The 22,248-nt window shown below is 38.6% G+C and overlaps 1 protein-coding gene across 3 annotated transcripts in view; it reads right to left on the minus strand.

Annotated features, from left to right (window-relative positions):
* The window catches only part of CNTN3 (contactin 3), a 343,356-nt gene that overhangs the window by 57,297 nt on the left and 263,811 nt on the right, over window positions 1-22,248 (minus strand). For all 3 annotated transcript variants that reach the window (XM_047851060.1, XM_047851057.1, XM_047851058.1), the window contains 2 exons: window positions 8,137-8,264; window positions 5,398-5,573 (listed from right to left, as the gene is read on the minus strand). In XM_047851060.1, the coding sequence (XP_047707016.1) occupies window positions 5,398-5,573; window positions 8,137-8,264 (304 nt within the window). The remainder of the gene's footprint in view (window positions 1-5,397; window positions 5,574-8,136; window positions 8,265-22,248) is intronic.

A 22,248-nucleotide genomic window follows, 5' to 3' on the forward strand; every position in this document is an offset into this window, starting at 1 on the left:
AGTATACACCTTCTTACATACATAGAAATAATGTATAAAGATATGTAGACATAGGGAAATGGGGAGAGAACAGTGTTCCAGGAAGAGACCACTGTCTGTGAACTCTCATGGTGGGAGTGAACACAGCATATACTAAAAACTGATGTGAGAAGAGACCAGAAAATGAGGGACAAAATGTTAAGTGACTCACTGATGGCATCATCTAGTAGCCACAGAACCTAAAACTCATATGTATCTGAACACAACTGGGTTGTTTTTCCCAGTCACACCACCCTGTGCCTACACTTCAGATTTGCATGGCAAATAGTGGGCTTAAGTGGCATTTTTTTACTGCTCATTTATTTATACAACTTTGGTTTGTCCCACAGGCATAGGCCGAAGCTTGTCTTTGGATCCATACCTCGTCCCGTGATATGCCAATTTGGTTTAATCACTTGGTTTAACAAGCTTTTCTGAATGTATAACCACGAAGAAGCCCGTGATTGGCAGGATGTTCAACCCTACACAATGTATCTGATCTAAATTGTTAGAGCTTTCTGAGCTTATAGATTTGTCCCAAAGGTGTGTGTTTTTTACAATAAATGAATGAGTATTGAATACTCAAGGTATGGCCCAATAATACCCTGTTGTATAGTCCCAATGACAACTGGCTGAATCAGTTAAGAACTTTTAGTGGATTTTCCATTTAAAAAAAAAATGTTTTTAGTGTTTATTCATTTACTTTTGAGAGACAGAGAGGGAGCACAAGCAGGGGAGGGAGAGAGAGGGAGACACAGAACCAGGAACAGGCTCCAGGATCTGAGCTGTCAGCACAAAGCCTGACATGGGGTTTGAACCTGGGAACCACGAGATCATGACCCCAGCTGAAGTCAGACGCTTAACCAACTGAACCACCCAGCTGCCCCTCTTCCATTTTCTAAACTATGCCTCCCCCTTTAAAAATATGGTTCTTAGGGGTGCCTGGGTGGCTCAGTCAGTTAAGCATCTGACTGGCTCAGGTCATGATCTCATAGCTTACGGGTTCGAGCCCCACATGGGGCTCTGTGCTGGCAGCTCAGACCCTGGAGCCTGCTTCAGATTCTGTGTCTCTGTCTCTCTGCCCCTTCCTGCTCACACTCTCTCTCTCTAAAAATATAAATAAACATTAAAAATTTGTTTAAATGATAAAAAAAATTTAAACAAAATAAAAATATGGTTCTTAACATCTACCTTTTCCTGCAACTTCCTGACTCACACTTTGCTGCTTTTCAAAACAGGTGATATATCCATGAACATACTGGATAAAGAGAAGCAGACTCTCCAGGTTAATGTGAAAGCTGCGATGAATTTATAATCAGAGGACAAGAGTTGTTGTGTGATTCCCTTCTCATGCAACAGAAAACCAATTTACTTAATTGCCTGTGCTTAAGTGTAATGTCATCTTGTATGGCTTACTGTTTTATACTGATGGGAGAATATTAAGTTACTAATGGCGTAAGTCCATAAAAAAAATTCACAGGCCATGAACTAGCATGCTAGAAAAACAACAGATTTGGCAGGCGGTAGAATTAATTTATGAAATGTCATGTTTTAGATACCTGACTCTTGTAAAGAGATGATTTTATACCTGATGTAGGCCCTATCATTCAACTAAGAACGGGTAAATTACATTAAAACCGCAAATATTCTTAACTCCAAGCTCCTCTTACAGAAAGCAGTCATCTGGCTCAGTCTGAAGTGAGCACTTCCTCAAGAATGTTTGATGAATATTAAAATCAAATTACTTTGGGCTTTTAGTCTCTCGTTATTTCTTTAGCATTAGTGAAAACAGAGGACACTATGCCATAAAACACCATCAACAGTTTAAGATCCAGGTAAATCACAAACACCGTTATCTACACTAGACAGCAAAGGTAACTAATGTTTCAAATCTAAGAACTAAGGTTAGGACAAGAGCTGAGTTAGAAAAGAAGCTTTTTCCAGAATTGATAATGGGACTTTATGAAGGTAACATTCTAGTCTTTTCTCTTTTCCTTTGCCTTCCCTCAGGGAAAGGACGAACCCTAAGCATGGAAGAGAGTTGCCTGAGAATACTGGCATACGCCTTTTCTTACTGCGACAGAAGAAATTTGTGACTTTTTTTTTTTTTTTTAAAGGGTATTTAAAGTAATGGTGAAAGAAATGCTTGTAAGTTGTAGCCACTGGTGAAGTCCTCCCAGGCCTTGAATTAGTCAGAATAATTAGAGAAACCAGAACTTCTAAAATGGAATAAGCCAGGTAAGAGAAAATGGAAAAGGCAATGAAACTGCACATAACTGCGGCTGGTTATCTAAACATTACCACTTTTTTATTTCTTGTAAGAAACCATCTGCAATGTTTACTAGGGCTGCTGTAACTAAGTGACACAAACTGGGCAGCTTTAAACAACAGAACTTTATTCCCTTTACAGTTCTTGAGGCCAAAAGTCTGAAGTCAAGCTCCCTTTCTAAAATCTCTAGGATAGGACCCTTCCGTGTCCCGTCTGAACTTCTGGAAGCTCTAGGCATTCCTTGGCCTATGGAAAGATAGCTTTAATTTCTGCCTGCATCTTCACATTGGCCCTTCCCCTCTGTGTCTGTGTCTTTTTTTTTTTTTCTAATTGTATTTATTTATTTTGAGAAAGACAGAGAGAGAGAGAGAGCGCGCGCGCGCGCGCGCGCGAGAGAGAGAGAGCAAGTGGGGGAGGGGTAGAGAGAGACACACATCGAATCTGAAACAGGCTCCAGGCTCTGAGCTGTCAGCACAGAGCCCCACGCTGGGCTTGAACTCACAAACCACGAGATCATGACTTGAGCTGAAGTCGGACACTTAACCGACTGAGTCACCCAGGAGCCCTGTGTCTGTGTCTTTACGTGGTGTTCTCCCTATGTTTGTGTCCAAACTTCCCTCTTAAATTTTGTTTTCATTGAGGTAGAGTTGACATACAATATAATATTAGTTTCAGGTGTACCACATAGTGATTCTCCAATTATATACATTACAAAATGCTCACCACAATAAGTGTAGTTAGCTTCTGTAACCATACAAAGTTATTATAATATTACTGACTCTATTCCCCTACACTGGATTTTTCATCCCCACGACTTACTTATTTTCTAATTTCAAGCTTGTACCTCTTTATCCCCTTCATCAAATCTTCTTCTTCTTATAAGGACATCAGTCATACTGGGCCCCTATCAGGCCCATTCTACTCTGGTAGGACATCACTACAACTTAACTAAATGTATCTGCAACAGCCATAATTCAAATAAAGTCACCTTCTGAGGTACCAGTGTAAAGAAATATGTTTTCTGCACCTCGTTTACTGTCAACTACCACACTCGTACTTAGAACACAGCACAACACTTCTGACATCGTGTGTGTGGGTTCTCCACACCAAGCAATCCTTGGACACAAGTTGATGCCTTATAATTCAGTTCTGAGGCTATGTGCCTGGAGTTGGCACTGGATCCCATGAGTTAAGAGCTGAGTCCCAGAGGACTGGCCACCATTTAGACACCAATCACAAGTTTCAGACAGTTACCTAATTTTCTGATCAACTAGCTGTAAATCGGGGTTCCCATGGCACTCTGCTTGGGTTCAATTATTTGCTAGTACAGCTCTCCAAACTCAGGGAAAGATTTATCTACATATATCTGTTTATTGTAAAGGATATATATGTAAGAAAGGGTGCAGATGAACAGCCAGATGACGAGGTTCACAGGATGATGTTCAGGAGGGTCCTGAGTGCAGGATCTTCTGTCCCAGGGGATTTGAAGGGTGCCACCCTCCTGGCAGGTAGATGTGTTTACCAGGCCAGAAACTTACAAAACTCCACACTTTAGGGATTTTTGTAGAAGCTTTATCACAGTAGGCCTGATCAATTATGAACTCAATCTCTAGCTCCTCTTCCCTTGTCAGAGGACGAGTGATAGAGCTAAAACTTGCAAGCTTCTAATCATGGTTTTTCTGGTGACCAGCCTTCATCCTCAAGCTGTTCAGCAGTTCACAAAGAGTCACCTCATTAGAACAGAAAACTTCCTATCACCCACGAAATTCCAAGGGTTTTAGGAGCTCTGTGGCAGAAACTAGGGGCAGTAACCAATATATTTTATTATTTCACAATTAGACTTCAGGACTTAATCTTTTCTGGGGGCTGGCAAACAACTGAAGTCATAACATTACCCTTTTAAGTTGCACACGGTACTAATGTGTTGTTACACCTGTCTGTATGTGTATCTACATTTAATAAAAAGTAAAATCTTTGTCAAAAAATACAGCGGAGTTGTCCACCGTGTCATTTTTTTTTTTTAATTCAAAGGACAAAACTTGAACTCTACTATATACCATTGACGTCTTAGCCAAACAGAATGAAGCTATCCCTGAGTCAAAACGAAGAGGCCTCCAAGGGCAACTGGCCTTGTGATTCTGGATTCACAGACATATGCCCAGCTGGAGGGGACGGGGAGGGTCTGCTCTTAGTTTGTGTGGCCCACCAAACACTGTGGTCACTTCTTTTTATTTTTTTAAAGTTTATTTATTTATTTTTTAGAGAGAGAGAGCAGGGCAGGGGCAGAGAGAGAGGGAGAGAGAAAATCCCAAGGAGGATGTCAGCACAGAGCCCGATGTAGGGCTCCAACTCGTGAACCGTGAGATCATGACCTTAGCTGAAATCAAGAGTCAGATGCTTAACCAAATGAGCCACCTAGGCACCCCAGCACTGAGTCACTTCTTAACAGTCCTCCTCAAAGTATCAGTTCTTCCTTGAAATCTGTAATTATTTCTGAGATAGAACCATCACAAATGAGGAGAAAGAGTGGAACGTAAGAAAATATTTGTGTTTTGGACACATACAGATTTAGGCTTGAATCTAGGTTCCATAGTGTCTAGCACAGTGACCCCAGGCAAGTTAATAAGCTTTTCAAATCCTTAGTGTGTGCATCTGTGAAATGAAAATCCTCACTGCTAATGCCCAGAGTGATTTTAAGGATCAACGTGGATAAAGCTCCTGGCTTGATACAAAGGAGGCACTGAGTAAATGTGACTTGGTTCAACTTCATAATATATATGGCAAGTTGAAAGTCAACACCTTATAAGAAAACTTTCTTCTTCCATAGGGTGCTAGTGACCAAATTTTCATGGTGAGATGTATAATTAAGTATTTAATATAAATACAACAAATATCACTTTTAATTAAAATTATAATTCACAGGTAGAAGTCACTGTGTTTGCTTTCTGGTAACTACAATAATAAAATTAGATCACAGCAGAACTGGGAATGAAGATTTACTCACAGTGCAAACATTCTCAAGCATCACATATGTGCCAGGTGTTCTTTTAGGGACGATGGAACACAGCCACAGGTGATAGAAACAGCAGGAAGGAAGTGGCACAACTTACCCCACCAACTTTCTCAAAGTGAGATCCATCTTTCTTAAAATCTGTGAGGGCTCCATTGAAATACCAGGTAAACATGATGTCTAGCAAGGGATCATGTTGCACTTGGCAGGGCAAAATGACACTTTCGCCAACAGAGACATCCATGTTGGATGGTGCCAAAGTTATTCTCGTTGGTTCTGTTAAGGGAACAATAAAGTTTTAAATAAAATTGTAGGGTTTTTATTTTGATGAAAGCATTTTCACAAGCTGATTTCTAACCTAACATCTAGTGTGCATAATTGAAAGTCTTCAACATTAATACAGACATTTTTATGCAGATTTGTAATGTATTTCTTTGGATCCACAAATTCTTGTTAAAACAATTAGGAAATTTGAATTTATAGGATACATCAGTTTAAAAATTAAAGTCACCTGTAAACAAGGTTCTAATACTACTACAAAATCAATTTTAACTTAGTTTTACTGCTTTGTGAAATATAGGGGTAGAAAGAGAAACCACTGAATTTTCACTAACTTTGAATGACTCAAATGCATTACTACCAAAATTTAAATACACTCAAACATTTGAAAGGCCACACAAAAGACATCCAGAACAGGTACTGTAAGAGGGATACTAAGTTAAAATGCTAATTAAATGCCTGTTTTTCCCTAAATGTCCACATGTGCATTTCTTTCTTCCTATCATCAACACAGCCCTTCCAGCTGTTCTGAATTAAACTTCTTTTGACCCCACTTTTCCATTGCTACTCATTTGTTGACTCCATATTGCAGCAAAAGTCCTCCAAAGAATCATTTATGTATACTGTCTACAATTCCTCTAGTAAATTCTCTCTCTAATCCACTCTTGTTAGGCTGTGGCTTCCCGCAATTTATTTGCTTTTAAGGTTCCCAGGAATCATCCTGTTGCAAACCAGTGGCACATTTTCCAATTTCATGTACTTAATTGATATTTCAGCAGTATTTGCTCCCTTTCATCACTGTCTTCCTGTCAGTTCACTTTCTTTGCTTGGTTTCTGGAACGCGAAACCCTCTTTGTTTTCTAGTACTGTGCTGGTCACTGCTTTGTGGTCCCTCTTTTCCTACATCTCGTAATGTTAGATTGCCTCAAGCTCAATCCTTGGTCTTCTTCTTTTGTCTTCACTCACTCTTGGTGATTTTATCTAGACTTCTCTTTTCAAGTACTTATCTGTATGCGAACAACTCCCAAATGTGTGTTTCTATCCTCTATCTGATCTCTCCTTCGAATTCAGGCACAGCCAAATGCTAATGCTTTGGCTAAGGAAATGTAAGATGGAGCTATGTGTGGCACTGACAGGCAGAAGCCTGGAAAAAAGTAAGAGGCCATCTGAAACGTAGTCTTTCTTCTTCCACTGTGATGGGCAATGTGCAAGAGAATGGAGGCACCAGGACCCTTTATTCCTTAATGTAGACAGCATAGCTGACCCACCATGGACTGTGACATAAGCAAAAAGTATTAGCTTATGCTAATATTGCTGTTAATGGCAGAATACTGTGGTCTGCTTTCCACAAACAGAGCCTGGTGAACATTTCACATTTACCACATCCAAACCGAACTCCTGATCTGCCTCCTCCCCAAAGTGTGCAATCCTCAGCCTTTTCAATCTCAGTTGTTTTGATGGTCATTCCTTCTGTTATTTGCCAAACGCCCTGCAACCATCCTTGTCGCCTTTCTTTCTCTTGGGCCTCATTGGTCAGTAACTCCTGTTGACTCTGCAAGCCCAGTATTTGCAGAATCTGATCCTTTTCCATCAACTCCTCTGTTGTCACTTTCACTTGAGTCATTATTGCTTCCTGCCTGGTTTGCAGCCATGGTCTTCTGAGATCTCTCCAACTCCTACTCTTGATTCCCCACAGTCTGTTCTCATCAGAGTAGCTACACCAAAAGTTTAAAAATATATTTTACATCATGCCACTCTCTGCCGATTTGCACCAGCCTCTACTTTTCACTTCTACTAAAAGCCAAAGTCCTCACAAGGTCTACAAAGTTCTTCCACGATTTTCCCCCAAGGAATCTATTAGTTAATTCCTCTATGTCCACAAAATCTCTGTCTAAATCTCTCTTTCTCACTGGGCATACTCCAATCACCATCTTTCTGCTCCAGCTGACCTCTCCCACACACTACTCTGTATTTTCTCAATTGTTTGCATTTTTTCCCCTTGGATAATTCCCTCATTTTTTATTCTACTGTGTATTTTCTTTCTACCTCCAGTAGAAGGTAAAATTCATGAAGGCAGAATCTTTATCAGTTTATTTACCAACATAAGTCAAGCACCGGACACACAGCAGGTACTCATTTTTTTTTCTCAAATAAATAAACAACATATATGTGCAACTGTAAATGACTCTCATTGATGGTAAGGATTGTTTCATGGATGTCAAAAAATCCAGAAAATATCAATGATATTGTGCAAGAGTACATTCAAAAGATCTGACATAACAGAATAGCATAAAATTAGGTCATCAGCATATGCTATTTGTAATTCTTTTGCCTATCGTACTTGCACATAACTGATATGTTCCCCAGTGCATACTATGGTATGTAAAGAAATAATAAGAATTGTTCTCTTTATTTCCACCTGTTAAAAATAACAGTGCAAACACAGGTTCTATCTTCATAGTGCACTGCATAGTATAAACAATCTGGTTTTTTCTTTGCTCTTAATAACATACCATACAGCCCATCTCTACATAAAGCAATCTTTGGGAAATGTACCTACCAGTAACAACCAAGCGCGTTGTGCCATTTGCTTTCCCAAACTGGTTTTCTGCTATGCAGGTATAAGTTCCAACGTCAGCTTTAGTCACGTTGACTATTTGAAGTCCTCCGTCTTTTAAAAAAGAAATTCTAAAGAAAATACAAATTAGACAAATAAGTGTATATTAGTCATTTTTCCCCAAATAGCAATTTTTATAAAAGTATTGCCTTAAGCTAGTATTTTTATTTATTTTTTATTTATTTTAATGTTTACTTTCAGAGAGACAGAGACAGCGCGAGTGGGAGAGGGGCAGAGAGAGAGGGAGATAGAGAACCCCAAGCAGGCTCTGCACTGTTGGTCAGAGCCCGAGCCTGGGTTCGAACCAACGAAACTGTGAGATCATGACCTGGGCCAAAACCAAGAGTCAGATGCTTAACCGACTGAGCCACCCAGGTGCCCCTTAAGCTAGTATTTTTAAGTCCAGTCCTTAGCCTTCTTGGAAATAAAGAAAATTAAAAGAAAAGTTATACACATACACACATATGCACACGCGTGCACACACACGCACAAAGAGCTGAGTAAGATGCTCTACCGATTGGAACTTTTCTTGATATTTTTTATGCAGCCCTACTTAGCAGCATTACTTAACATTTCACTTACTTTCAGGGATGTCTTTATCAAATAAGTGTGAAATGTTTTCTAAAAATATATGGTGTGGTAGATTGCTCATGATGGGTTAGCCTTGTAAGTTTGGAGAAAATAGAAAATAGACAGGACACTAACTCGCTTAACTTTAAAACAGTTCATGAGAAAGGAGAAACTCTCTTTCCTTTACATAATGAACTTGGGAGAGTCACATTTGACTCCATATAAACTCAAATTTTACAAAATCACACGTTCATGTGAGCTACTGCAAAGAATCTGGGCAATACAAATGAACATTACATTAGAGTTTCTGAGCATATGCTTAAGATACTTAAGGCTTTTGCATCTAACTAATTCATTAAGGAAACACAAATGAGTGCCTTACACGTGCTAGGTATTATGAGACTCTCTGGGATTATAGTGTGAGCAAGAAAGAAAGTCTCCACCTTCACGGAAATAAGTCTAATGAGCAGCTTAGACAATAAATGAGAGAAGTTCAGATATTTGGGAAATACTCTGAAGGAGACAAACAGGATGACACAATAAAGAGTCAGAGCTATAAAGAATGTTCCCTTGATAGGGTGCTTCAGAAATGCCTCTGACAAGAGGTATCATTTGGAATAAGAATAAAGAATGAGAAAGGGTTTATCCGTCATTAGTCAGATCCATGAATCTTTACTGCCTATCTTGTCGACCTATAATTATCTTCCCTTCTTTGAAATCCTAAAATCTTCACTACCCATATCATTCATTTAACACTTAGGATGCCTTTTATCTTGTATGGTTCATATCTTTGGTATCTGAGTGTCATATCAATCTAAAGAGAGGGTAAATTTCTTAAAAAGGTTTCCAACCCCAAGTCATCATGACACGATATAGTAAACCATGGTCAATAAGTGTTTGCAACTTTTAGGCTATACAGTAGATATGAAAGGATGCTGAGGACCTCAGACTATGATGGGATGATCTCAACTCAATTTCTGGATATTATCCTGTTTGATAGAAGATATTGAGGCAAGTGTCAGAAGTGTGGATAGTCCGAGTTTATGTATCAAAAATATACAAGATATATCTTTTACATTACATATAACTAGTTTTCATGTCTTTTATATTACATATACATGTACATTCCTTTGATGGCTTGTCATTCACATTAACTCAAATCCTATTCCATTTTCTTGAGTGAGAAAGTGGTGGAATCAAAGGCAGCACACACAGACCTGCTCATGATTCTAGGCAGAGTATCCATGAATGTTTGTTGCTCAGGTGATTTGTTGTTTCTTTGTATGTCAAGAAATGTTTGAAACAAAAGGGTTTGAGAACAATGCTCTAGAAAGCTAATCAGGGAACACAGAACATTGTATTTTAATTTGAGGAGCAAAGCAGAAAGGTTAAAAATGCCAAGAACTTTCCTAGGTAGCTGGGACAAAGGTGCTTTATCTGATTTCCTTCGTGGAACCCTCACCACTTTACTGGGTATGAAATGCAGGCTGATCACTTTTCTCAGAGATGATTGAAGAAAAATCACTTTATACCTTAGTATATCAGAGAACAAAGATTTTCTTAGTGTGCAATAATAATTGAAAGAGGAGACTCTGCAGAGGGGCACAAGCAAATAAAACACTTAGGATATGGAGAATGTTTTCATAAACATAGGGAGTAAATGGAAACAAATGTGAATCTGATCATGTAATTTTGCTATAACCCTCATCCCTGGCTTAGACCGCTTCTCTGGCATTACACTGCCCATAGGAGAAAAATTACACCCTGAGCCCAATACCTATTTTTCATTGGGACCCCACCTCTAACTTTGGAAGGCCTTGTGAATTCTACCCCTTGTTTGCTTTTCTCCAGTCACAAATACCTTCTTTTAAATGCTTTTATGCTTCTTATTGTCTTGGGACCTTTGTGCACACTATTTCCTATGTGTAGTTAATGTGTACTTATCCTTCAGATTTTGGCCACTTTCCTGAACCATGGGTCAGATTAGGTGTTCCTGTAAATGATGATAGATCTCCTGTGCCTTTTTTACAGCATCTGACAACTGGCCAATTACATATTTGTGTGCGTCCTTGACTGATTTCTTCCCCTAGTAAGCTCAGAAACTGTAAGCTCTCTGGAGGTAGAAAGAGTGTCTAGACAGTGTCTGAATTACTCACTGTTAAACTCCTAGAGCCTCGAACCATTTATGCCATGGACTAAACGTTCAAAATTAATACCTGTTGAATGAACAAATGACTGTGCGTTTAGAGAGTCACTACAGAAGAACTTGGATTAGTGAAGACAGGTTGCAGAGCATTGAAGACATTGTAAATTTCAAGGAAATAAATTCAGAAAGTGTTTCAACTATTACACACATACACATATATTATACACATATATATGTGTGTATACACGCACATGCGCGCACACACACACACGCACATGCATATGCATACAGTTTACCCTTGAACAACATGGGTTTCAACTGTGTGGATCTATTTATTTGCAGATTTTTTTCAATACAGTATAGTGCTGTAAATGTATTTTCTCTTCCTTATGATTTTGTTTTTAATTTTGGAGAGACAGAAAGCATGATTGGGGGAGAGAAGCAGAGGGAGAGAGAGAGAGAGACAGAGAATCTCAAGTAGGCCCCACACTTGGAACAGAGCCCAGTGCAGAAGTTGATCCCATGACCCTGGGATCATGATCTGAGCTAAAATCAAGAGTCGGATTCTCAACTGACTAAGTGATCCAGATACCCCTCTTCCTTACAATTTTCATAATGATACTTTCTTTTCTATAGCTTACTTTATTATAATACAGTAAATAATACATATACAAAATATGTGCTGTGTAAGTTATTGGTAAAAGTTATTAAGACAATAGCAGGCTCTTAGTTATGTTTCTGGGGAATCCAAAGTTACACTGGATTTTCCACTTTGCATGGGGTTGGTGCCCTTAACCCCCAAGTTGTTCAAGGGCCAACTGTGTAAATATATAAGCAAAACAGAGAAAGATGAGACAATAGAAGGCAGGATGAGAGAATTTAGAAATTCCTAGGATAAGAGGATTACAAATGTACTTTTGCTATGAAGGAAGAAATTAATCAAGAGGGAGGGATGAAAGTAAAGTGGGGGAGAGAGGGAAGGAGGAAGGAAAAGAAAGACAGTGAGACTCAAGTACTTGAGAAAAGTCTCAGACTGAGTACAAACGAGGGCAATGCTCCCGATCTATGATGATTGCTAATCCTATGTGTAAAACTTTTTGGCCATGACCCTCAAAGAGAATAGGATGTGACCTAGAGCACTGCTCAATAAATTTTACCTACCGTTGCTATCAAAAAAAAATTTTCCAGCTTTGCTGGAGATGTTAATATGTAAAGACAGCAAGCTAGAAGATGATATCCAGTAGGTCTTAAAGACATTTAAATAGTGGGGCAACTTCATCTGCCCTGAGTTAGAGGGTGGAGGTAGAACTGGAAGCTCCAGGAAGCTGGGCAATTGACCACTTGCAAGATTAGCAAGCATGAAACCAAAGTAAAAAAGATCTCTGGTTGACTGAACAAATACCCAGCTTCAGCTTCGACCTTCTGATTTGGGTATCACACAATGGAGACAAGCCATTTCAGTACCTTCACATGCTATGAGTTAGTGTAACAGCTAAACTTCCAATACAATATAGAACCATTAGGGATATTGGAAGAATCACAAAACCTGTAGTGTGTAAGGTTTAATAGCTGTAAATGAACAATCCTATCCTCATGACTATGCTGAGATGAGGAACCGTTTCAAAACAAGGCTAACAACTCAGGAATCACACGGACTCCAAAACAAACATATTGACTCTCAAAGAATGCAAACTCTGTACATTGTAAAATTTTGAGCTAATTGGGTATTTTCTTCCTAAATTGGTTCTTCCAGTAAGATCCAAGAGGCCCACAGGGCATCTCACACAACATAAAAATAAACAATATTCAGTAAATGGATTGAATAATTGTTTCTCAAAAGAAAACCTTCAATAACCCAAGCTTCCCTACAGAGATCCAAAGTGAAAATTTTATACCACTTCAGTATAAATGAAATTGCTTTCTAAGCTTTCTGGGAGCACGTTTTGCTGCAAACGGATAGAGCTGAAAATGTAGATAACAATGAGTAACTCTAGGTCTTGGCACAAAAAGTTAAACAAAGATTTATGAGATTAACATTAAGAAATGGGGTACTCCAGTTTCCTTTGAAAAATGCAGACTTTAAATCACTGTGGCATTTTAACTCCTTGATCAGTTTTACAATATACCTTTATATATCCCATTTTATTACTCTTTCCTTTTGTAATAAAAGAGGTTAATTATTTCACTTAACTTTGTGCAGTCTATGGTTAGTTTGGGATAAGTACACTTAATTGCTCTCAACTGCTCTAATGGTCCATTCTGTAATGCAGTGATGGCATTGAATTTGACTGTTAAGCAACACTGTTTGTTCAGAAAGTTGACTGTTATCTAGGCAACACTCACCTCTACTTTATGAAGATATATAATCATCCATAATAACACAGTGTGTTTCAGAATGCAGAAAGTGTGGTATATCATGCATACAAGCCAGGATTTCTGAATACATTGTTGTACCTTTGCCTGTGTTCTGAATATTACGGTAATTTATTCAACTTGAATTTTAACAAACATGCTGCAACTCTACATTTTCTCAGGAAACACATCTCAGTGGAGATGAAATCACATGAGATCGTAATGATTAAACTAGCTGTACAGAAAATAACAAACCTATTTTGGACTTCACTGTTCGAGTACATATTCAAAAAGATGGATGCTTACAATTAGCCATAAGAGAAAAGTACTCACAATGCATATATTACAGGATAAATAATGACAGTTAAGAAGAACAAGTATAAATTGATGAAAATGCATGAGAAAATAAGTGTCGGTGTAAAAGAGCACCGAGCGTAATGTTCTCATTTCCAGCTCCCTCTCAGCCCCAAACGCTTGGTGAAATAACTTCTGCCCCCTGAGTTCAAAGATAACGTACACACACTATTTAGGAAAATAATATTAGAATTTTCATTCTTTTAGCTGTGCCATTTTGGGCTTTCGTCTTATAAATTCAACAGTGTTAGGTTAGTGATTTATTGGTTGGCACATCTCCAAGGAAAAGAGAGGCAGAGCGGAGAAGATTCGGCAGTTAATTATCCTATTTTTGAACAAGCAGTAGGCTAATAATATGCGGCATTGTTATTTTGTTGGACACACACATTACATGGAACAGGCATCCAAGGTCCTAGAGAAATGTCCTTTTTTCATATCAATGATCATTGCTTCATATCCATAAGAAGAGAATTGATTATACAGGAGCATAATTATTACTTTTATAAAACCTTTCCAAAACCATGTCTATCATGACAAATACATCTAGAGCTAAATTTTTGTTATAACAGTGATGCAATAGGTTTTCTTCTAAAATGGAATCAAGCCAAAAGAACAATAGGCCCCTAAAAGGGGATTTCCACTTCGAATTGTTATATAGAAGTACTCATCTAAGTAATTCATGGGCTAGAGGTAATTCCTTTGAAACATTCAAATCCTTATCAATAAAGTGTCTGCAAAAACGATAAATATTTAGATGTATGAGGGAGTAAAACAAACAAGGCAAATAAACAACTCTCCGATAGCTCACATATTTAAAAGAAAGTCTCAAAGGGAATACTTATTAAGGCTCAAAGGGTAGCCATACTTGACACTATTCTCCCTTGCGTGAGACAGAGACTCATAAGTGAAATCAAGGACAATCAAAATGTCAGCTCTCTGGCTTATACTCCACATAAAGCAGATGAAAATTGCTTAAGTGAGTAGCATGGTTTCCTGATATTTCATCCCAGAATTAGACAGACCTAAGCATCTTGGCACAGGTGGACAACCCCAGGCCCTCCCTGTAAGTGCAAGCTCCCTAACCGCACGGCAAAGAGAACAGCAAAATATATGCGTTCTCTGTAGGCAGGTAGACACCAAAGAGAAAGGAGGGGGCTGAGTTTTAATGTCAATGTTTTCCACTCAGTTCAAGAGTCAGACACTTTCTGTGGGGAGGGGTCAAAAAGTGATCCAAGTGTTACTTGCTTGGGTGCTCTTCTTCTCAGAGTTTAGCCTCTCTGGAAAGGAGTTCACCCCCATCAAGAACACTAACATGCAAGACACGTTATGTGCAAAAGGAAAATCCAGCGACTCAAAGGATATGGAAGATGCCGGATATTTTTGGCTGTCCAGAAGTGATTCCCCTTTCTTTGGTAAATGACATGGATCTTCCTTTGGGGAATTCATTTCACCTCTTCTATCCAGTCTTGGTGGGGATATGACTCAATATCCCCTGTGCTTTCCAAACTGAGGGATAGATACATGACACAAATAGAGTTTCCCAAACTTTGTTGTATCCCAGTCACCTTGAGGACTCCTTAAAATACAGGTTGCTGGATCCACCACCACATTAGATCTGGGATAGGGCCCAAATATTTACATTTCTAACAAGTTCCCAGGTGATTTCTGGTGTGGCTGATATGGGAACCACACTTTCAGTAACAGTATTCTAAGCTATGCCCATTGGATTCTCCCTCCTTCAACTTTAATTCGGGACACAAAGACAAAAATGATGGTTCATTCCTTCCAGCCCTTGCTCTGAGAAGATGATACAATTCCTTCTGCCGGGATTTCTGGAGCCACCCAGTTTTCTGTCCATCCTTGAGTCAGTTTCTGCAACTTATCTAATAATTCTGAGTAATATCCTTAAAATACTCCTCAGCTATAGTTCCCAAATCCCTAAAGGATATATAAGCAAGTACAAGTTGCTGCCATGCACATAATATTTTTTCAATATATATTTGCTGTCTTAACCAATATGAAGGGTTCAGAGACAATCTTCTGTAAAGAGAGGACAAAGTTTTATCACAAATCAGGAGTGGCCTCCGAAACACCTGCCGTGATATCGTGCTCTTGCAACATAGGATGGTTTTGGCCCCACTATTCCAAATCCAAGGCCATCTTCTATTTTAGATACCCATCAATATATAAGTGGTCATTTACTTTTGCAGTGTGACTAACCTTGCTGAGATACAGAGTTCTTTGACTATTTGAAAAGTCTGGAGGACTCTACGCAGGACAAATACACATGCATACAAACAATTACAACAGATGTGATAAAATTCAAGATGAATCATCTAAGGTTCTGTGGACACCACGTTGGCAGCTCCTGTTAGCAATTCAACTCATCTAATGATAATAAGATTGTGTTTGAAACCTCTCTGTCTTGGATGCTTCAGTGTTAGCCTTTTTAGATGCACCTTATCAAGATTTTCCTTCATGATGACTGTGTACATTTGGTGATTAGCTCCTTAAAAACTATCTTGCACAAAAATGGGGGGGTAATATAGACACGGAGAACTGGTGGTTGCCAGAGGGGAGGGCTTTGGGTGATGGGAAAAAGGGATGGAGAGGAATGGGAGGTACACGCTTCAGTTATGGAATGCATAAGTCATGGGGATGAAAGGCACAGCATGGGGAACACAGTCAATGGTATTGCTATAGTACTGTATGGTGACAGATGGTAGCTACCCCTTTGGTGAGCATAGCCTAACATATAGACTTGTGGAATCACTATGTTGCACACCTGAAATGAATGTAACATTGTATGCCAACTATACCTCACTTATTTTTTATTAAAAAAAATTAATGTTTATTTATTTTTGAGTGAGGGATGGAGGGAGGGAGAGAGAGAGAGAGCAAGCAAGCGCCGGGGAGGGGCAGAGAGGGGGGTGGGGAGACATAGAATCCGAAGCAGGCTCCGGGGTCTGAGCTGTCAGCACAGAGCCCAATGTGGGGCTCGAACGCACAGACCATGAGATCATGACCTGAGCTGCAGTCAGACTCTTAACTGACTGAGCCACCCAGGTGCCCCTCAACGAAGCCTCACTTAAAAAAAAAAAAAACAGTAATGTTGCATAGCTCAAGAATGTACAGTTATCAGGCCACACATTCATCCATAACCTGGGGTGGGTCCCAAACTGTTTTCTGAGAAAAATCTCAATCCTAATAATCTGTATTTTCTTGTCCTTCCACCATGCAGAGCTGTGATCATTGTCTATCACACAGGTTCTGCTAAGCCACCACACCTTCAGTAAGATGATATAAACTTTAATACTAGTATAATTAACTCTTTAAGCACTGACTCTTCATTTTCATAGCAGCCCTTTCTGTGTACTCTAGGTTTTTGGCACTGAACATAACCTTGAAACAATTTCTCTTCCAAGCTTACTAAAAGCATACATGTGAGAAATAATATTCATGGAAAATTAGGAGAAATGTGGTCTATCTCTTTCTCAAGAACCTTGAGTCTTAATACTCAAAGTTACCTTTTGGATTGCGAAGAAAAAGGAAAAAAAATCTTTATTACTCATTGAGAAGTCACTTTCTTTTATTTTAAGAATGTTGACTGTTAGTACTACATTCCTCAGTGTTCTCTTCATGACAACCCATTGGATTCAGATATACACATTTGTATATTTCTGGCCTAGGAAGAGTAGCATATCTCCTTATTAAATGGTTTTGCTTCACCATTTATGGACATCCTGAATTACATAAATGGCAGTATTTCTCTCTGTTCCTTTGTTAGCAGAAATCTCTGAGCCAAAATTGTGCATCTAAACAAAGTGAATAGATCTGTTGGCAAACATGTTGTAAACTTACTCAGACACTCACTCAACAAGTACTTATTGAACATGTACTATGGACCATGCTCTGTAATAAGCAGTAAGGATTCACTGGTAAGAATTCAGGCTGTCCTAATATAACTTACATTCTAGACAAATGGAATGCTGGCATATTTTTTTCTCCTCAATTTCTTCTCCTCAGTGTTCACTTTGTGTGTACATTTGATAAACTGTCTCAAGTTCTTTTAAGGATGAAATATGCTATATGTAAATGAAATAAACTAGAATATAGAAGACATCAAGCTATTAAAATGAGGCTTGAGTAATAAAGAAATAATAAATATAGAGAGGTGAAAATATTTTAAGCACCTAGAAAAACATGTTATTTATATCAAGTTTTAAAATACTACCATTTTCCCAATTAAGTAAATTAACAAATACCATGGAAAATTAAGTGCCTAATAAAATCTTAAAGGTAAAGTTAAACATGTCTCTTTCTTTAGTATTTGAATGTAAAAGGCTGGGAAATAATTTTTTCCCAAACAAGATAGACTTATACATTCAACCTCAATTAAAGATTTTTTTTCAGGATGGCATACTCACAAAGGGTCAAATGCTTTCATCTTCCCACAGAAATGGCTCTAGCAATGAAATCTTCATTAAGATAGAATTTAAAAATATCACAAAATCAGGGAGTGGAAAACAGGTTAAAATGTAAATTGAATTGTTTTTAAGTTTGTTGGGCACTAGGAAATTTAACTCAGTGCACCAACTCATTAGAACTTATACAACAGATCATAAATTATGAATAACTCCTTCTAGCATTGAAATGTGGGAGGTAGCAACCATCACCTCTGAAGCACATGTTTATTCTTTTTTATGGAAGTGGAATGGTACCTCACCTAATCAACCATCCATCCACCCATCTATCTACCCATAATTCTGTTAAGGGTTCAGCGAGGAGGAAGAATTAAAATATGGAACCTTTCTTATTTTCAGTAGGAAGACTCAAGTAACTTTCTATGTAAAAAAAACAAAACAATTTTATGTATTTGTAAGACGTTGTGGTACACTAAATAAGAAAATTATAGGTATTTTTAAGAAATGGAAGCTACTCAATAAAGAATGAAATTCACTTCAATAAATATTTTTTGAGGACTTACGATGCTCTAAGTGTTTTGGAAAATAAGACTAAGAACTAGCCCCTACCCTTTGAAAATGTACAGTCTAATGGCTGACGGGGAATACATATAACTCATGCACAACTAACTGTAAAATGTGATCATCTGGCATGAAATTTTTTATATCTAATGAACAAATTCATCCAACTCCATTGTCAAAATACATAGTCTCTTCTTTTCTCCATTTCATTTACTGTTATCCTAAATCAAGCCTCCAGTAAATCCTGTCCTGCCAACTACAACTGCTTCCTAAGCAGAGTTTTTGCTCCCTTCCTTTCTTTCATTAATCCACCTTACACATGTTGGCCAGAGTTATCTTTTAACCAGATCATGTCCCATCCCTGCATACAGACCTCCAATAACTTCGGGGCACCTGGGTGGCTCTGTTGGTTAAGCATCCAACTCTTGATTTCAACTCAGGTCAAGATCTCAAGGGTTTGTGGGTTCAAGCTCTGTGATGGACTCTGTGCTGATAGCAGGGAGCCTGCCTAAGGTTCTGACTCTCTCTTTCTCTCTCTGCCCCTTCCCCATTCACTTCCCCTACTTGCTCACACATGTGCTCTCTCTCTCTCAAAAATAAATAAACATTAAAAAAAAAGACCTCGAATGACTTCTTACTCTATTTAAAATAAAATGCAACATTTTTATCATGGTCTTTAAGGCTCTTATCTCTGAGACTTCATATTTTATTTATTTGTTTATTTTATTGTCTTTCTGAGACTTCATATTTTATTACTCTCCTGATTTACACATGACACCTCAGAGACACTGGCTTTCATCAATCTCATTCCCATCTCTAAGCCTTTGCCCTTTTGGGGTGTCTTCCCAGAAGGCACTTCTCCCAATTCTTGGCATGATCCTTTGCTTCTTACCATTTAGTTATCTGCCCCAAAGTTACTTCCTTAATGACCCCTTTTATTTTTTCTTTTTTCTTTTCTTTTCTTTTCTTTTCTTTTCTTTTCTTTTCTTTTCTTTTCTTTTCTTTTCTCTTTTTTCCTTTCCTTATCTTTAAAAAATTTTTTTTTAAACATTTGTCCATTTTTGAGAGACAGAGAAAGGCAGAGCATGAGAGGGGAGGGGGCAGAGAGAGGGAGACACAGAATCTGAAACAGGCTCCAGGCTCTGAGCCATCAGCACAGAGCCCGACACAGGACTTGAACTCACGAACTGCGAGATCCTGACCTGAGCCAAAGTCAGATGCTCAACCGACTGAGCCACCCAGGCGCCCCTGATGCTTTTTCTTTAAAAACTCTATAAAATCATATATTTTTTTCATTATGGCTAAAAAAAATTATCTTTTTAACTTCTATGTATTCTGCCTCTCTCTTCTGGAATCTCTATGAGGTCTTTTCAGTTTATCTGCATTCTGTATTTCCCTTCTGCAAGTCCTATGAGGAAAGAACTGTGGCTGCCTTGTTCGCGTGGTTTCCTCAAAGCCCAGGGCAATGCATGGCATGATGTAGGTGTGCCAGAATGCACTTCCCAAAGGTGGCCACAGTTAGATTTTGCATTCCACATGCTCCCCTAGAATCTTGCTACTGTCTCATCAAGCGGTAGAGTCTAATTCCCCTCCCTGTGAATCTAGTTAGCTTGGTGATTCCCTTATAACCAGTGGAATGCTAGAAAGGTGAGGCGTTGTGTTTTCTGAGCCTAGGTGACTCATCTTCCATCTTGCTACCTTGAATATTCACTCTTGAACCCATCAGCTTCTTGTAAGCATTTCAACTCCCCAAAGCCACCATATTGTAAGGAAGCCCAAACTAGTTCACGTAGAGGTATCACATGGAAGGGCCTTGGGGCTGCCAAAGAGACCACAGTGCATAGATAGCTCCCCATTCTTCTGGCTCCTGACTGCAATAATGGGAGACACCCTGAGAGAACACTTAGTCAAGCCTAGCCAAGCCTTTTTCCAATTTCTGACCCATACAACAATGAAATCGAACAAAGTGACTGTTATTTTCTACCATTAACTTTCAGAGTGATTTGTTATGCAACAATAGTTAATGGGAACAGTGGATGTTAAATATTTGATGAATAAATGAATCTTGAAATGAACAAACATGTATGAAGCAGAGTCTGAGGCTATAAAAATAGATAAGAAAAAGGCTCTCTGAGAATCCAGGTAAGATGGCCTTCTGCACAAATAGTTATAATATGCCCTGTTAGATGATACAGTTGGATAAAGAAACCACAAGGGTAATGCAGAAAAAGAGAAATTAATCTTGCCTGCCTGGCTTGGGGGAAGGCTTCCCATTATGAGTAACAAAAATCTGTACCTTGAGTGATAAAGAGGGGTTCTCTAGGTTGAGAAGAAAAGATATTCCAGACAGAGGAAATTGCAGGAGCAAAAGGCAGGATGAAATGAGAATTTTGTTTCTTTCTCCCTTCTTTTAAAAATTATCAAAAGGCAATGGTATGCAGCCCTGTCCTCTAACTTGATAGTCTTAAAATTTTTTTTAACGTTTATTTATTTTTGAGAGAAAGAGACAGAGCATGAGTGGGAGAGGGGCAGAGAGAGAGGGAGACAGAACTGGAAGCAGGCTCCAGGCTCTGAGCTTTCAGCACAGAGCCCGACGCAGGGCTCAAACTCATGAGCAGCGAGATCATGACCTGAGCTGAAGTCAGGTGCTTAACCAACTGAGCCACCCAGGCGCCCCTCTAACTTGATAGTCTTAAGAGTCAATATTCGTACTTTGAAAGAAAGCATCTGATTTTTCCTATCTTAAACATATTAGCAGAAAAAAAATGCAAAAGTAGTACGTGATGATAATACATGTTTTTATAACAGCACTAATATTTTTATTTTTTCAATTTTCATTGAGAAGTGGGATATAGAACATTGACTGGGCTATTAGGCAAGTGAGTGTGGGATTTATGGGCTTGAGCAAAAAATGCCCTATGACCAAAGAAATGTGGTTTGGGTGATGACACCCAGTAAATAAACATTTACGCTGAGTATGGGTATGAATTAATTAATTTACCCACTTGTAACAAGCAACTGGCTTGAAGTGGATTCCAATGTCCAGCACATTCAAATTCATTAACCAGCTTTCTCCTACCAAAATCATGACACTGACAAAATATTTTAAAGTGGCCTTAACTTTTATAATTCTTAAAAATCAATCTGATTTTTTACATGGTCATCTGCAAAATTTAGCAGATATGGTTTATAAAAACAGCAATTTCTTTAATAACATTTAGGTAAAATTTGTTTAGGAAGTTTAGATAATGGAAAACTCATCTGAGTGTTGTAGAAAACAAATGTCTTTACTCACAATGTTTTTTTGATCTCCACACCCAACGTGGGGCACGAATTCATAACCCCAAGGTTAAGAGTTGCACTCTCTACCAGCTGAGCCAGCCAGGTGTCCCTGCTCACATTCTTTTTAACCCAGTCTTATTGCTCCTAAAGCATCTGAGCAACATGATAAAAAAGTTAATATTAAAAACGACATCAACAGGTGCTTTTTCTGAGAGTATATATATATAGAAGCCACAGTAGGAGATGCTTCAAACATACTACCTTATTTTTATCTTTGTAACTAGAGTCCACTGAGATAAAGAAATGCGAGAGAAATGGAGCAGGGACAGAGTTGGAAATAATCTTTCCAAAGGAAACTTGGTCCTT

Source organism: Prionailurus viverrinus, chromosome A2 (assembly GCF_022837055.1).
Source record: "Prionailurus viverrinus isolate Anna chromosome A2, UM_Priviv_1.0, whole genome shotgun sequence".
NCBI classification, from domain to species: Eukaryota; Metazoa; Chordata; class Mammalia; order Carnivora; family Felidae; genus Prionailurus; species Prionailurus viverrinus.